The sequence below is a fragment of the Tachyglossus aculeatus genome, chromosome 11 (genome assembly GCF_015852505.1).
Source record: "Tachyglossus aculeatus isolate mTacAcu1 chromosome 11, mTacAcu1.pri, whole genome shotgun sequence".
NCBI lineage: Eukaryota > Metazoa > Chordata > Mammalia > Monotremata > Tachyglossidae > Tachyglossus > Tachyglossus aculeatus.
In genome coordinates this window covers 49,009,970-49,027,374 of record NC_052076.1, presented here as the reverse complement: position 1 = coordinate 49,027,374, position 17,405 = coordinate 49,009,970, and the positions used below count along the sequence as shown (strand labels likewise).

Genomic DNA, 17,405 nt, shown 5'->3' with positions numbered 1-17,405 from the left:
TGTGATTAATACCAATTTTCATGGCCAGGGGAGGGGTTACCTTACAAAACTGGAATTTTGTCCTGCATCTGCAACCAAGCAATTTGTGAGATTACATCAGATTCTTGTAAAGCCTGCCCTGTCCATTTTTCTCCAGTGCCTACAGATTCCCAAGTCCTCTTCACTCCCTGTTATCACTTAGCAGTGAGAGTTCAAAAAATGCTATGGATGATGATCATTTATTAATTACTCAGTGCTCAAAGACTATTTTGGTACTAGAAAAATCCTGCCCAACTAATAACTTGAGAAAATGAAGTCAGACAACACATTTTTACAATACAAAACTTTAGCTTTAAAATACCATCATAGAAAAACTTTAATGAAAATGTAATGTTTTCATTGTGCATTTTGAATAGAACAATCAATTGTATTTATTAAGCACTTCCTGGGGGAGAGTTCACTATAACATAGTTGGAATACATGTTCCCTGCCCACAACGAGCTTAAAATAACACATTAATATAAATAAATTTCAGAGATGTACATAAGTGCTATGGGGCTGAGGGAGGGTTGGGTAAAGGGAGCAAATCTAAGTGTGAGGGTAAGGCAGAAGGGAATGATGGAAAAACACCTAGGGAATAAGGGAGAAGTCTTCTGATAGATGTGGCCCTTTTGTGAACAAACACCATGGTCTTGAAAGGTTGGAGAGTACTAAAGCGTGAGTTTTCTTTAACGGAATATTCCAACACCACTGCTCTGGTATATTAGGAGTGTGGACCACCTTTATATCACCTCTACTACAGGTAGAGAGGCTAGTTCCTGCCCCTGGGACTCTTCTGGGATTTCCCGGGGCCCCACCAGGAACGCAGCTTTGGAATGAAAGCCCTCAGACATGGGTCAGAGGTGAATCAAGTCAATCCAAACACAAGCGTCTGGTTGAAGAAAGAGCTTGCCTGACAAAATAAATGCGTGAATAATCTTACAGCAACAATTCGTCACACCAGTGTTTGCCATAAAACTGTTTGGGCCCACAGCTCTGCAGGGTCTTAGAAGGGCTACTTTTCCCTTAAAGGTTTTTTGTGGTAGAGAGCTTGACGATGCTCCCTCCCCAGAAAGAAGCACCATGGCCTAGTGGAAAGAACGAGGGCCTGGGAGTTGAAAGACCTGGGTTCTGCCAATTGCCTGCTGTTTGATCATAGGCAAGTCACTTTCCCGTGCCTCACCTGTAAAACGGGGATTAAATACCTAGTTCTCCATCCTACTTGGACATACCCCAGCACTTAGAGAAGTGATCAACCCATAGTTAATCACTTAAATACCATAAAAAGGAGGCACAGTGAGCACCTAACAGTGTCCAACTCAGATTGGTTTCCATCATCATCAATGGTATGACTTACTGTGTGCAGAGCACTGTACTAAGCTCTTGGGACAGAATAACACAGAATTCCCTGCCCACAAGGAGCTTACAGTCTAGAGGAACAGTATACCTTTCTCTCAGCCATGTCCACAGCAAGACAATACATTTTCTCCAAATTTCTCCAAGAAAGTAGCTTTACTTGATGTAGTTGTAAGGTGGGGAGGAACTTTAGAGACTTCCCTTAACTACTCTCCTGGTACTAGGCTGGATATTGACAATGCAGAGAACTGCAAGTTTAAAAGGCTATCAAACTTGGCATCCCTGGGTGCTCTTAACTCCCAGATCCAAAAAGCTGAGCTTCTCCTGCAGCCTGCCTCCAGCCGGCTTCTGAAGTCCGGTCTGAGGCCCAGGCTAATGGGATCTGACCTGTATGTACACTTGGCAGCAATCTGATCCTTCCTTCTGATGGGCTCCCAAGATAAGATAAGATGGCTGAGGGGCCCCTCTTACTTGGGCAAACCCCTCCGGCTCAAACCCACCCTGAAGGAAAGTTTCAGTAGACCTTGTTGATTAGCCTGGGTCTGGAGGGAGCTGGAATGCAGAGGTTTTCAAACCTCCTGTTAGTGATGTGAGGGGGTGGGAGCCACAGAGGGCTTTTATTTCAAGCCAGAAGTTAACCATTTCCAACCTCTCACAGGTGCAAGGCTGTCTCACTGTTCATTCATTCAGTAGTATTTATTGAGCGCTTACTGTGTGCAGAGCACTGTACTAAGTGCTTGAGAAGTACAAGTCGGCAACAAAGACGGTCCCTACCCAACAACGGGCTCACGGTCTAGAAGGGGGAGACAGACAACAAAACAAAAACTTTGTGGTTGTTGTGCAGGTGACTCGGGAGTGTCTTGGACATTAACACTGGTAACATGTTCAATCTTTTGAGAGTACAGCAACCATTAAGAGGCAGTCAATCAATAGGATTTACTGAATTGTCAACTGCGTGCAGATCACTCTAACAACCCACAGGAGAGTACAATTCAGTTAGAACTGATCTCCGCCCTCAAAAAAATATAGTCTAGTGGCAGCCCCAAATCCTTTTTTTAATGGTATTTGTTAAGCACTTACTAGGTGCCAGGTGCTGTACTAAGCACTGGGCAGATACAAGCTGATCAGAGTGGACACAGTCTGTGTCCTACATGGGGCTCACAATCTTACTCCAGATGAGGTAGCTGAGGCACTGAGAAGTGATTTGTGTAAGGTCACCCAACAGATAAGTGAAAGAGGCAGGATTAGAACCCAGGTCCTTCTGACTTCCAAATCCATGCTCTATCCACTAGACTACACTGCTTCTTACCATCCTTGGTTTAGGAGCGCCATCCAACTAATTGTAACCACCCGCCGCCCCCCTCACATGGTAAGCTTCTTGAGGTGAAGGAATGTGTCTACCAAGTCTATTGTACTGCACTCTTTAAAGCGCTTAGTACAGTGCTCTGCCCACAGTAAGCACTCATAAATAACACTGACTAGTTGAACTGATACTGGACAAAGTACACCGCCGCCAGAAGTGTGTGTGTATTGCCTAGAGAAATAGGTGCTCTGAACCCAGGCAAATAACCCTGCTTTTCTCAAGGGCAAAGTAATCTCAGGTGACTTGACTCAACTCTCCTGTGCAGGAGAGAGAAACAACAGGGGTGCAGGTATTGGTTGCTATGATGAAAAGTTTGCCCACAATCCCACAGTTGGCAAGGACCGTGGCTAGAAGCACAACAATTACAGTTTGGGCTCAGTCTCAACTGAGTAGCCAGGGAGGAAGTATCATTCCCTCTAGAATGTAAACGCATGGTGGGCAGGGAACGTATCTACCAACTATTTTTTTATATATGGTATTTGTTAAGCTAGTCAGGTTGGACACAGTCCATGTCCCAGAGGGGGCTCACACTCTTAATCCCCATTTTACAGATGAGGTAACAGAGGCAAGCAGAAGTAACGTGATTTGTGCAAGATCACACGGCAGACAAGTGGCAGATCTGGGATTACTGACGTACTGTATTCTACCAAACGCTTAGTAAAGCACTCTGCACACAGTAAGCAATCAATACGACTGATTGATTGCTTACAACTCGGCTGAGCCGAACCCAAGCCCAGCTAGAGGAAGAGCCTGAGAGGGAGGCAGTTGGGACACTAGGTGTTCTTTACTTGGCATTTTCAGAAAGGTCTGTGGGGAAAAGGGGGCATCACCACCCCCACTGCACCTCTCACCAGGACAGGTGAAGGCAGACTACAGCCCAGGCCGACTATTCTCAAAATTGAGATTCAGTCCTGCTAAAGAGTAAAGATAGCTTCACGTGGGACAGGGGTAGGTCTTGAGCCAGCTCAAATTGGGGAAGAAAAGATGCTTCAGTAAAGTTGTGCACCCTAGTATAAAAACAATTTTGGCTTAGTAAACACACCTTATTACACCAGCCCATTTTCAGATGGGAGGGAAAGTTCAGAGAGGCTCAAAGGCCAGAGCGGCAAATCCAGGAACTTTTATCTTCCTAGTCCATCCCTGACTCAGCGAATGGGAGACGGAAAAACAATGCTGCCTTTCCCCTGACCAGGTTGAGAGGCAGAGCGTCTATTGAGCAAGCCTCACCAATCTTCCCCCACAAAGCATTTCTCATGTAGAGAAATGATTTCTCCCCCCACCCCCGAAAAAATTATTTTTCCACAAGGCTATTTTATTTGTTTGTCTGGAAAAAGCATTGTAACCATTAGCACTAGTCACAAGTGCCAAGTGATGGGAAAGTCTCCATCCCAAGACAATACAGAACTGCAGAGTAAACAAGAATGCAAATCAGACCACCTAGCTGTTTAGGGAAGGGTAGAAAGCAGTTAGAAGTAAAAGGGATGGCTATTGTAGGTTTGTGGACGCCTACATTTTCCTCCAGAATACCAGGAAACTGCAGTCATTGCGGATTCAAAAAACCTGAATCCATGAGCCAGAAAATGAAGGGGAGCTATCGAAAATTAGTCCTTTGCTGTTTTGACTCCAGATCTGCGAATGGAGACAACCCCTTCTTGGTGCTTTGGGCCACAGTGATCAGAGAAATCCACTAACCCCACGATCCCCTTGCATACTCTCTGTTATATACATATAAACAAATATATATATTATTATATATATATTATATATATATATATTATTATATATATTATAATATATATATATTCCCATTTTACAGATGAGGGAGCTGAAACCCAATGTCACATGGCAGAGCTGGGATTAGAACCCAGGCCCTCTGACTCTCAAGCCCACGTTCTTTCCACTGGGCCATTCTGCATGATCACTGAAAATTTAATCTTTCATGAATTTTTTTTTTAATCAGGCCACCAAATTTAGTAGTTTTTTTTTTAATGTTGTGACCATAAAAATGGGAGCAACCCCCAGAAAAGTATTCTGAGAAACACTGATGTTAGACAACGATTTGTACTCTGTGGAGCACTGAATTCCAGTGACCCATTAGTGGAAGAAAAGATTGCTGAGCCATCATTTCTTTTGCTGAAAACATACTATACAAGGAACAGTGAAACAGCCACTTAAGGTTCACAGGAAAACTTTAAAAAGTGTTCCACAACCTTAGGGGTGAAACTTCTGTTCATTCGTGGTAGTTCATTCGTACTAGAATTTCTCTAGGATTTCTCCCATTCATTCATTCAGTCGTATTTATTGAGCACTTACTGTGTGCAGAGCACTGTACTAAGTGCTTGGGAAGTATGAGTTGGCAACATATAGAGATGGTCCCTACCCAACAAAGGGCACACAGTCTAGAAGGGGGAGACAGACAACAAAACAAAATATGTAGACGGGTGTTAAGTCGTCAGAACAAATAGAATTAAAGCTAAATGCACATCATTAACAAAATAAATAGAATAGCAAATATGTACAAGTAAAATGGAGTGAAATCTGTACAAACATATATACAGGTGCTGTGGGGATGGGAAGGAGGCAGGGCTGGGGGATGGGGAGGAGGAGAGGAAAAAGGGGGCTCAGTCTGGGAAGGCCTCCTGGAGGAGGTGAGCTCTCAAAAGGGCTTTGAAGGGAGGAAGAGTGCTAGTTTGGCGGATGTGGGGAGGGAGGGCATTCCAGGCCAGGGCGAGGATGTGGGCTGGGGGTCGACGGCGGGACAGGCAAGAACAAGGTACGGTGAGAAGGTTAGCGGCGGCAGAGGAGCGGAGGGTGCGGGCTGGGCTGGAGAAGGAGAGAAGGGAGGTGAGGTAGGAGGGGGCGAGGTGATGGACAGCCTTGAAGCCCAGGGTGAGGAGTTTCTGCCTGATGCGCAGATTGATTGGTAGCCACTGGAGATTTTTGAGGAGGGGAGTAACATGCCCAGAGCGTTTCTGGACAAAGACAATCCGGGCAGCGGCGTAAAGTATGGATTGAAGTGGGGAGAGACAGGAGGATGGGAGATCAGAGAGGAGGCTGATGCAGTAGTCCAGTCGGGATAAGATAGAGACTGAACCAGCAAGGTAGTGGTTTGGATGGAGAGGAAAGTGTGGGTCTTGGCGATGTTGTGGAGGTGAGACCGGCAGGTTTTGGTGACGGACTGGATGTGAGGGGGAGAGAGCGGAGTCGAGGATGACACCAAGGTTGCGAGCCTGTGAGACGGCAAGGATGGTAGTGCCATCTACAGTGACAGGAAATTCAGGAAGAGGGCAGGGTTTGGGAGGGAAGATAAGGAGTTCAGTCTTGGACATATTGAGTTTTAGATGGCGGGCAGACATCCAGATGGAGATGTCTTGAAGGCAGGAGGAGACATGAGCCTGAAGGAAGGGAGGGAGAGAGAGCAGGGGCAGAGATGTAGATTTGGGTGTCATCAGCGTAGAGATGATAGTTGAAGCCGTGGGAACGAACGAGTTCACCAACAGAGTGAGTGTAGATAGAGAACAGAAGGGGACTAATTGTGCTTATTCCCCCTCTAGACAGTAGGCATGGAATGTGTTCCTACTCTGTTATATTGTACTCTCCCAAGTGCTTAGTACAGTGCACTGCACACAGTTAGCACTCAATACAACCGACTGATTATTCTTTCACTAGTTCTTCTGTATCACTAGGCCAGTGAACAAGCATCATTCGCCTAGAGTCAAGTAATCCCATTTAACCACTAATTCCAATTCCCATAAAAATTTAACAGAAACAACGGAAGAGCTTCAGGCACTGAGCACAGGCTGATTTGCATAGCTTATTCAGCAAATTGCAAAGTGGGTCATATCTCCCCATTCTCTCTGGCTGCTCAGAAAATCTTTTATATCCCCACAGGTAAGAAGAGATCCTTTCCTCGCCAATGAAGCAGAGTCAATAAGAACATTACTCAGGAAGTGCCCTTCTCAAGTAAAGAACCTGTCCTTTCAGTTTGAAACAATCATATTTATTGAGCATTTACTGTGTGCAGAGCACTGTACTAAGCTCTTGGGAGAGCACAATATAATAGGGTTGACAGACATGAACCCTGAATGCTCCAGTAAGTTTTCCCACTCCTTCCCCTGTCTACCATGCTAGTTCTTTCCCCACCAGCACTTGGGAGGATAAATGGAGGACCATCCAGAAGCCTCTCATTACAACTTGCAGGCAAGTATAAAATACACCAGCCCACCTTTCACCCAATTTACAGAGCCTGCACAATGCAGGATTAAATTCTGGTTTTCCTTACCGCTAATTTCTTGGAAAGGTATACCGTCTTTAGGCTGGTTTGCACATGCCCAACTGCAAGGCTGCATTAGCCTTGAGTCTGACTTCCGTTTTCATATCTACAATCAGAGCATTGTATAATCCTACTACACTCCCTTGGTTACCTCTGGCCATACTGAAGGATTTGTACCTACCTGAGAAGCAGTGTGGCCTAGTGGCGCCTTCAGAAAATGGACCCCAGGTTTTTTGTTTTTATGGCATTTATTAAGCGCTTACTATGTGCAAAGCACTGTTCTAAGTGCTGGTTGGCTAAGAGCTCAGCCATCCTGGGAATGTCTGCCGAGTTGTAAAAATGAGGAGTCATTCTAACTTCATTCATCTTGGAAGATGCCTTCCTGGGGCAATAAATGCTTTAATTCCAAAGGCAAAAACAGCCATATGGCCCAGGGATGTTAGTGTTGTTTTCGAGGAGGGGTAGCTAATGGCTGCAATAGTACCAACATGATTCCGGTGAGGAATGCACCGATTTTACCAAGTAAAAAGCCACTCTCTTCCCACCTTTGCTCATCATTAAAAAAAGAAAAAGAAAGGCAACATCAGTCCATGTCTCCCCATTTCTCAAGAACCTCTGGTGGTTGCCCATCCACCTCTGCAAACAGAAACTTCTTACCATCAGCTTTAAAGCACTCAATCAGTTTGCCCTCTTACCTTACACCCTGATAATTTCCTACTACAATCCAGCCCACACACTGGGCTCCTCTAATGTCAGCCTACTCACGGTACCTTGATCTCATCTACCTCATTCACTCAATCGTATTTATTGAGCGCTTACTGTGTGCAGAGCACTGTACTAAGCACTTGGGAAGTACAAGTTGGCAACCCATAGAGATGGTCCTTACCCAACAACGGGCTCACAGTCTTGCCTACATCCTCCCTCTGGCCTGGTACTCCCTCCCCCTTGACATATATGACCAACCACGACTCTCCCCACCTCAAAAGACTTATTTGGAGGGAAAAAAAAAATCTCCTCCTCCAAGATGTCTTCCTTGACTGTACTCTTTTCCCCTAATCCCTCTCCCTTCTGCATCACCCATGCACTTAGATATCTGTACCTTCAAAACACTTGATATTCAACCCACCCTCAGCCCCCCAGCACTTATGAACATACCTATAGCTTATTTTAATATCCATCTCCCCCTCTAGACTGAAAACTCCTGATGGGCAGGGCACATGCCTACCAACCCTGTTGTAGTATAAGCATATATGTATACTGGCAATCAGCATGGCGTAGTGGCTAGAGCATGGGCCTGGAATTCAGAAAGTCATGGGTTCTAATCCCGCCTCTGCCACTTGTCTGCTATGTGGCCTTGTCTGTGCCTCATTTATCTCATCTGTAAAATGAGGATTAAGACAGCGAGCCCCATGCGCAACAGGGACGATTTCCTGCATCCATCCCAGCACTTAGTACAGTGCCTGGCACATAGTAAGTGCTTAACAAATACCAGAATTATCATTACTCTTCCAAGCACTCAGTACAGTACTAATAACGTTGATTGATTAGTGGTGGAAGGGTGTGGTATTAATTCACGCTACATGCCTGAGAAGCCTTAGAGGATCCGTGTTGGCTTGTTAAATGTCAGTACGGCCTTAGTTTTGTCAAGGTCACTACATTGAAACAAGTAAAGGGGAAATACTACCTCAAAGTTATAAAATGCTTGCTGGGATTTGCAGAGCGTTCCCCGGCGCTATCTTCTAAGTGTGGAATGCCTAAGTCAGCAGTGTGGTTATCCTCACCTCTCTTCCCTCAATACTAAATCAAGGTCAGATCCTGCCCAGAGAACAACCAGAAACCGGGTTAATTGACGTAAATCAAATCCCGTCTGATAGGGCAGAGGGAGTCTACATACCTTTAACTTCTAGTCACTGCCCACCTTGCCTGCTCTGAGCAAATTCACAGTCACAGACGCAGAGATTGATAGAGTCATTCCGGAGTGCTGAGAGAGGGAAGGGATTTGGCAGAACCTTGCGCTGGTTAGTAATGCAGCTTCCACTGTGCAGAGCAGGAATTTAGTTGGGGCCATGCCCAAGTTAACATTTTACAGGCTGGCCTGGTTACAGTTTGTTATAAGGCCCAGTAATGAGCCTTTGCCAAAGAATTCAGAATTTATGAGGCCTGGCCTCTTAATGCCTTTCCCTGGTTACCAGCTCCAAGGCATTTCTAGCATGGGTGTTAATTGTTCTGACAATCTGCTAAGAAGTTATGTGCAAAATGCTCCCGAAGACTTAAAGACCTCTTGAAAACCCCTTTTTAAATGACAATGGATTTATTCATTCGGACCAGGCACTGGCTTTTCCGGACCAAAGTGTCAAGAGAATTATGTGCAAGTTTGGATCAGAGAACCTGTTAAAGCCGGGGGGGGGGGGGGGGGGGGGGGGGAGCCTGCAGCAGAAAGGTGTAATAAAAGTTTAAATTTGGTCATTGCCCCAAATACCAGTAACTTGGAAGGAAGATTGGGGGGGGAACCAGTATGGAGGTGTTTTGCATTAGTTCCTGGGTTCCCCACAAGCAGGAAGGAGGGAAAATAAGGGACATTTTTGTTCATCTCAGGCCTGGGGCGGTCTGTACCAGTCGAGGCTTGGGACGGGGCTGCAGTTGAGAGATCAAAGAGCTTTGATCTCCAACTTCCCGGCTAATTTACCTCTCTTACCCTTGCCAGTATCTTGCCCCTCTCTCCCCCCCAGCTCCAACCGTCTTCTCGCTACTATGGTTGGGCATCACAGCCCAACGTGGGCCGCCTGGGGCACAAGAAGTAAGCAGAGAAGAAGTGTGGCTCAGTGGAAAGAGCCCGGGCTTGGGAGTCGGAGGTCACAGGTTCATTCACTCATTCAATTGTATTTATTGAGCGCTTACTGTGTGCGGAGCACTGTACTAAGCACTTGGGAAGTACAAGTCGGCAACGTATAGAGATGGTCCCTACCCAACAGCGGGCTCACAGTCTAGAAGGGGGAGACAGACAAAACAAAACATATTAACAAAATAAAATAAATAAAATAAATATGTACAAGTAAAAGAAATAGAGTAATAATAATAATAATAATAATAATGGCATTTATTAAGCGCTAACTATGTGCAAAGCACTGTTCTAAACGCTGGGGAGGTTGAGCCCACTGTTGGGTAGGGACTGTCTCCACATGTTGCCAAGTGCTTAGTACAGTGCTCTGCACACAGTAAGCGCTCAATAAATACGATTGACTAATTGATTGATCAGGTTGTCCCACCGGGGGCTCACAGTCTTCATCCCCATTTTACAGATGAGGTAACTGAGGCACAGGGAAGTGAAGTGACTTGCCCAAAGACACACAGCTAATTGGCGGAGCCGGGATTTGAACCCATGACCTCTGACTCCAAAGCCCGGGCTCTTTCCACTGGGCCATGCTGCTTCTCTCATAATATAATAATAGTAATAAATATAATATAATATAATAGTAATAAATATGTACAAACATATATACATGTATACAGGTAATGCCTCCATCCTTCCCTGCTCCCTCTCAATCAATCGTATTTATTGAGCGCTTACTGTGTGCAGAGCACTGTACTAAGCGCTTGGGAAGTACAAGTCGGCAACACATAAAGACGGTCCCTACGCAACAGCGGGCTCACAGTCTAGAAGGGGAGTCTAGGGGTCTCTCAAAGCCCCAGAGAAGAGGAATTTTTCCCCGGCCTTCCCACCTTCTCCCAAACAGTCAGGCAACCACCCGGAGAAAAGAGAGTTTATTACGGGGGGGGGGCAGGGTGGGAAGGTGGACCGCTCCACGATTTGTCAGCTGTGTGACTTTGGGCAAGTCACAACTTCTCTGAGCCTCAGTTCCCTCATCTGTAAAATGGGGATGAAGACGGTGAGCCCACGTGGGACAACATGACCATCTTGTATCCCTCTCAGCGCTTAGAACACAGTAAGCGCTTCACAAATGCCATCATCATTATTATTATTATTAAGTAAGGGTCCAGTCCAAGTGCAGTGTCGCGAAGCTTTCGAGATGGGTCTGGGGGAGAAATCTCTCCAGCGGAGGTGGGGTTAAAGGTGCATTCCAGCTGCCAGGAGGGCAGGGGGAGGCTGAGAGGGGAAACAGATCTCCTCTGTTGGGAACACAATGCACATTTTCACAAAGCCCCCGCCATTTGTGGCAATTAGGAACCTATCCATCTCCGCTGGCCCCGCTCCCTTCATCCTCACCACCACCACACCTGCACTAGAGCCTCTCATTCATTCAATCGTATTTATTGAGCGCTTACTGTGTGCAGAGCACCGGATTAAGCGCTTGGGAAGTACAAGTTGGCAACATGCAGAGACGGTCCCTACCCAGCAACGGGCTCACAATCAATCAATCAATCGTATTTATTGAGCGCTTACTGTGCGCAGAGCACCGTACTGAGCGCTTAGGAAGTACAAGTTGGCAACATATAGAGACAGTCCCTACCCAACAGTGGCTCACAGTGTGCTCAACGCAGGGATGGGAGCTGGACAAAGCGCTGCATTAAACACCGAGAAACGGCGTGGCCTAATGACCACAGCGCAGGCTTGGGAGCCAGAGGTCGTGGGTTCTGATCCCGGCTCTGCCACTTGTCCGCTGTGTGACCTTGGGCAAGTCACTTCGCTTCCTGTGCCTCAGTTCCCTCATCCGTAAAATGGGGATTAAGACTGTGAGCCCCACGTGGGACAGCCTGATCACCTTGTATCTACCCCAGTGCTCAGAACAATAAATCAATCAATCGTATTTATTGAGCGCTTGCTGTGTGCAGAGCACTGTACTAAGCGCTTGGGAAGTACAAGTTGGCAACATATAGAGACGGTCCCTATACCCTACTCAGAACAGTGCTCGGCACACATTTAGTGCTTAATACCATAATTATTATTCCTGTGCCCCAGTTACCTCATCTTTAAAATGGGGATTAAGACTGTGAGCCCCCCGTGGGACAACCTGATCACCTTGTACCTACCCCAGTGCTCAGCATATAGTAAGCGCTTATATACCATAATTATTCTCTGTGCATCAGTTACCTCACCTGTAATATGCAAACCCTACATGGGACAACCTAATGACCTTGAATCTACCCCAGGGCTCTGAACGGTGCTCGGCACACGGTTAGCGCTTAATAACATAATTATTTTCTGTGCCTCAGTTACCTCATCTGTAGAATGGGGACAACCTGATTAACTTGTATCTACCCCAGCGCTCAGACAGTGTTTGGGTACATAGGAAGCGCTTAACAAATACCATAATAATAATAATAATAATATACAGGGCGGGGGCTACACTGGCTAGATGGCTGCAGGAATGGGAGAGAGGGTGTCTCAAGTCCCAAATTCTGCCCCCTTGGATACCTGGGCTGGGTGAGACCCCTCCTGCCCTCCACCACCATCATCAATCGTATTTATTGAGCGCTTACTATGTGCAGAGCACTGTACTAAGCGCTTGGGAAGTACAAATTGGCAACATATCCTACCTCGGCCCAACTCCTGGCCCGGCTCCAGCTGGCTCCGGGGCACGGCCCAAGTCACATCGGTCCTCCTGAAGGCCGCTGGGCACGGCTCCTGCCCCGCACGCTCACCGCTCACCTGCATCAGGGGATGAAAAATAATAATGATAATGATGATGGCGACATTTGTTAAGTGCTTACTTTGTGCCAAACACTGTGCTAAGCGCTGGGGGGAATACAAGGGCATCAGGTTGTCCCAAAGGGATCACAGTCTTCATCCCCATTTTACAGCTGAGGGAACTGGGGCACAGAGAATAATAATAATAATGGTATTTGTTAAGCGCTTATTATGTGCCGAGCGCTGTTCTGAGCGCTGGGGTAGATACAGTGTGATCAGATTGTCAATCAATCAATCAATCGTATTTATTGAGCGCTTACTGTGTGCAGAGCACTGTACTAAGCGCTTGGGAAGTACAAGTCGGCAACACATAGAGACAGTCCCTACCCAACAGCGGGCTCACAGTCTAGAAGGGGGAGACAGAGAACAAAACCAAACATACTAACAAAATAAAATAAATAGAATAGATATGTACAAGTAAAATAGAGTAATAAATATGTACAAACATATATACATATATACAGGTGCTGTGGGGAAGGGAAAGTGGTAAGATGGGGGGGATAGAGAGGGGGAGAGGAAGGTGGGGCTCACAGTCTTAATCCCCATTTTACAGAAGAGGTAACTGAGGCACAGAGAAGTCAAGTGACCTGCCCAAGGTCACAAAGCAGACAAGTGATGGAGTCGGGATTAGAACACATGACCTCTGACTCCCAAGCCCCTGCTTTTTCCCCTGAGCAGCGCTGCTCCATCAATCCTTACTGTATACAGAGCACTGTACTAAGCGCTTGGGAACGCACACCACAATAAAGAGTGACAGTCCCTGACCACAACGGGCCCACAATCTAGAGGAGAAGTACCATGGTGGAATGGATAGAGCCCGGGCTTGGGAGTCAAAAGGTGTTGAGTTCTAATGCCGCACCACCGCTTGTCTGCTGTGTGACCTTAGACAAGTCACTTCACTTCTCTGGGCCCGAGTGACCTATCTGAGAATTGAGACTGTGAGCCCCACGTGGGACAGGGACTGTGTCCGACCCGATTTGCTTGTATCCACCCGGGCGCTTAGTACAGTGCCCGGCACATAGGAAGCCCCTTACAAATGCCATAATTAGAAGCAGCGCGGCTCAGTGGAAAGATCATGGGCTTGGGAGTCGGAGGTCCCGGGTTCAATTCCCAACTCCGCCAATTGTCAGCTGTGTGACTTTGGGCGAGTCACTTCACTTCTCTGTGCCTCAGTTCCCTCATCTGCAAAATGGGGATGAAGACTGTGAGCCCCACGTGGGACAACCTGATTACCTTGTATCTCCCCCAGCGCTTAGAACAGTGCTTGGCACATAGTAAGCATTTAACATATACCATCATTATTATCACTTGGGCCTCAGTTACCTCATCTGTCAAATGGGGATGAAGACTGTGAGCCCCACATGGGACAACCTGATCACCTTGTATCTCCCCCAGCTCTTAGAACAGTGCTTGGCACATAGTAAGCGCTTAACAAATGCCAAAATTATTATTACTTGGGCCTCAGTTACCTCATCTGACAAATGGGGATGCAGACTATGAGCCCCACGTGGGACAACCTGATTCCCTTGTATCTCCCCCAGCGCTTTGAACAGTGCTCGGCACATAGTAAGTGCTTAACAAATACCAAAATTATTATTCTCTGGGCCTCAGTTACCTCATCTGTCAAACGGGGATGAAGACTGTGAGCCCCACGTGGGACAACCTGATCACCTTGTATTCCCCCCCCCCCCAGCACTTAGAACAGTGCTTTGCACATAGTAAGCGCTTAACAAATGCCATTATTATGAGAAGCAGCGTGGCTCAGTGGAAAGAGCCCGGGCTTTGGAGTCAGAGGTCACGGGTTCAAATCCCAGCTCCGCCAACTGTCAGCTGGGGGACTTTGGGCAAGTCACTTCACTTCTCTGGGCCTCAGTTCCCTCATCTGTCAAACGGGGATGAAGACTGTGAGCCCCCCGTGGGACCACCAATCAATCAATCGTATTTATTGAGCGCTTACTGTGTGCAGAGCACTGTACTAAGTGCTTGGGAAGTACAAGTTGGCAATATATAGAGACAGTCCCTACCCAGCAGTGGGCTTGCAGTCTAAAACAGCCAGATCACCTTGGAACCTCCCCAGCGCTTAGCACATAGTAAGCGCTTAACAAATACCAAAATTATTATTCTCTGGGCCTCAGTGACCTCATCCGTCCAACGGGGATGAAGACTGTGAGCCCCACGTGGGATAACCTGATCACCTTGGAACCTCCCCAGCGTTTACCTCAGCTGGAAAATGGGGATGAAGACTGTGAGCCCCCCATGGGACCACCTGATCACCTTGGAACAGTGCTTTGCACATAGTAAGCGCTTAACAAATACCATCATTATTAGTAGTACTAAGTGCTTACTAAATGGCATCATTATTATCAATAATAATCATTAATGATTAATAATTATTGAGAAGCAGCGTGGCTCAGTGGAAAGAGCCCGGGCTTTGGAGTTAGAGGTCATGGGTTCAAATCCCGGCTCCGCCAACTGTCAGCTGTGTGACTTTGGGCAAGTCACTTCACTTTTCTGTTCCTCAGTTACCTCAGCTGGAAAATGGGGATGAAAACTGTGAGCCCCCCGTGGGACCACCAGATCACCCTGGAACCTCCCCAGCGCTTAAAACAGTGCTTTGCACATAGTAAGCGCTTAACAAATACCATCATTATTAGTAGTAGTAGTAAGCGCTTAACAAATACCATCATTATTATTAGTAGTATTAAGCGCTTAACAAATACCATCATTACTACTAGTAGTAGTAAGCGCTTACCAAATGGCATCATTATTATTAATAATAATCATTAATGATTAATAATTATTGAGAAGCAGCGTGGCTCAGTGGAAAGAGCCCTGGCTTTGGAGTCAGAGGTCATGGGTTCAAATCCCGGCTCCGCCAACTGTCAACTGGGGGACTTTGGGCAAGTCACTTCACTGGGCCTCAGTGACCTCATCTGTCAAACGGGGATGAAGACTGTGAGCCCCCCGTGGGACCACCAGATCACCTTGGAACCTCCCCAGCGCTTAGCACATAGTAAGCGCTTAACAACTACCCAAATTATTATTCTCTGGGCCTCAGAGACCTCATCCGTCCAACGGGGATGACGACTGTGAGCCCCACGTGGGCTAACCTGATCACCTTGGAACCTCCCCATCATCATCATCAATCGTATTTATTGAGCGCTTACTGTGTGCAGAGCACCGTACTAAGCGCTTGGGAAGTACAAATTGGCAACATCTAGAGACAGTCCCTACCCACCAGTGGGCTCACAGTCTAGAAGGGGGAGACAGAGAACAAAACCAAACGTACTGACAAAATAAAATGAATAGAATAGATAGGTACAAGTAAAATAAATAGATAAATAAAGCGTTTACCTCGGCTGGCAAATGGGGTTGAAAACTGTAAGCCACCTGGGGGTCCACCTGATCACCTTGGAGCCTCCCCAGCGCTTAGAACAGTGCTTTGCACATAGTAAGCGCTTACTAAATGGCATCATTATTATTAATGAATAGTGTCCGGGTGGGCAGAAGGTTTACCTGAAGGAGGAGGAGGAGGAGGAAGAAGAAGAAAAAGGCTGTCGAGCCCATGGCGCGCAGCAAGGCCAAACACGTCCTCGCGCCAGCAGGTCTCGCGCCGACTGTCCAACCAGCCACGCGCCGCCCGCCGCCTCTTTCGCCCGCGGAGACCAGGTGAGTCCGCTTCGCGCGCGCTGATTGGTCCGGACCCTCACGGCCCCGCCCCTGGTGACGTCATCCGGCAGGTAGGCACCGCCCCGCGCCGGGCAGCGCGCGCTGATTGGTCCGGACCCGCCCCCCATGACATCACCCGGCAGGTGGGACCCGCCCCCTGCCCCGCCCCCGCGCCGGGGGGCGCGCGCTGATTGGTCCGGGACCGCCGGGCCCCGCCCCCGATGACGTCCATCAATCAATCAATCGTATGGATTGAGCGCTCACACTAAGCGCTTGGGAAGTCAGCATCATCAGTCGTGTTAATTGGGCGCTTACTAGGTGCAGAGCACTGGACTAAGCGCTTGGGAAGTACAAATTGGCAACATCTAGAGACAGTCCCTACCCAACAGTGGGCTCACAGTCTAGAAGGGGAGACAGAGAACCAAACCAAACATACTAACAAAATAAAATAAATAGAATAGATATGTACAAATAAAATAAATAAATAGAGTTAAAAAAAATCCAAGTTGGCAACATCTAGAGACGGTCCCTACCCAACAGTGGGCTCACAGTCTAGGAGATAAATAATGATGGCGTTTATTAAGTGCAAACCACTGTTCTAAGCGCTGGGGAGGTTACAAGGTGATCAGCTTGGCCCACTGGGGGCTCACAGTCTTCATCCCCATTTTCCAGAAGAGGGAACTGAGGCCCAGAGAAGTGAACTGGCTTGCCCCGTCAGGGCCGGAGGGTGGGGAGAAGCAGCAGCAGGAGAAATTGAGTCATGCCCCGCTCCCTCCCTCCTGTCTGGGGCTCCTTTATTAATAATAATAATAATTATTATGGTATTTGTTAAGCGCTTGCTATGTGCCAAGCACTGTTCTAACTGCTGGGGTAATAATAATAATAATGGCATTTGTTAAGCGCTTACTATGTGCAAAGCACAGTTCTCAGCACTGGGAGATATACAAGGTAATCAAGTTGTCCCACATGGGGCTCACAGTCTTAACCTCAGTGGAAAGAGCACGCGTTTGGGAATCAGAGGTCGTGGATTCAAATCCCAGCTCGCCACTTGTCAGCTGTGTGACTTTGGGCAAGTCACT

General features: G+C 47.2%; 1 protein-coding gene across 1 annotated transcript in view; it reads right to left on the bottom strand.

The window, feature by feature from the left end:
• Window positions 1-16,236, bottom strand: part of CDH3 (cadherin 3) — a 51,105-nt gene extending 34,869 nt beyond the window's left edge. The window contains exons 1-2 of the mRNA XM_038753606.1: window positions 16,174-16,236; window positions 12,507-12,618 (exon numbers count right to left, since the gene is read on the bottom strand). Coding sequence (XP_038609534.1) covers window positions 12,507-12,618; window positions 16,174-16,224 — 163 coding nt within the window. The 5' untranslated portion in view covers window positions 16,225-16,236. The remainder of the gene's footprint in view (window positions 1-12,506; window positions 12,619-16,173) is intronic.
• Between the last annotated feature and the right edge of the window lie 1,169 nt (window positions 16,237-17,405).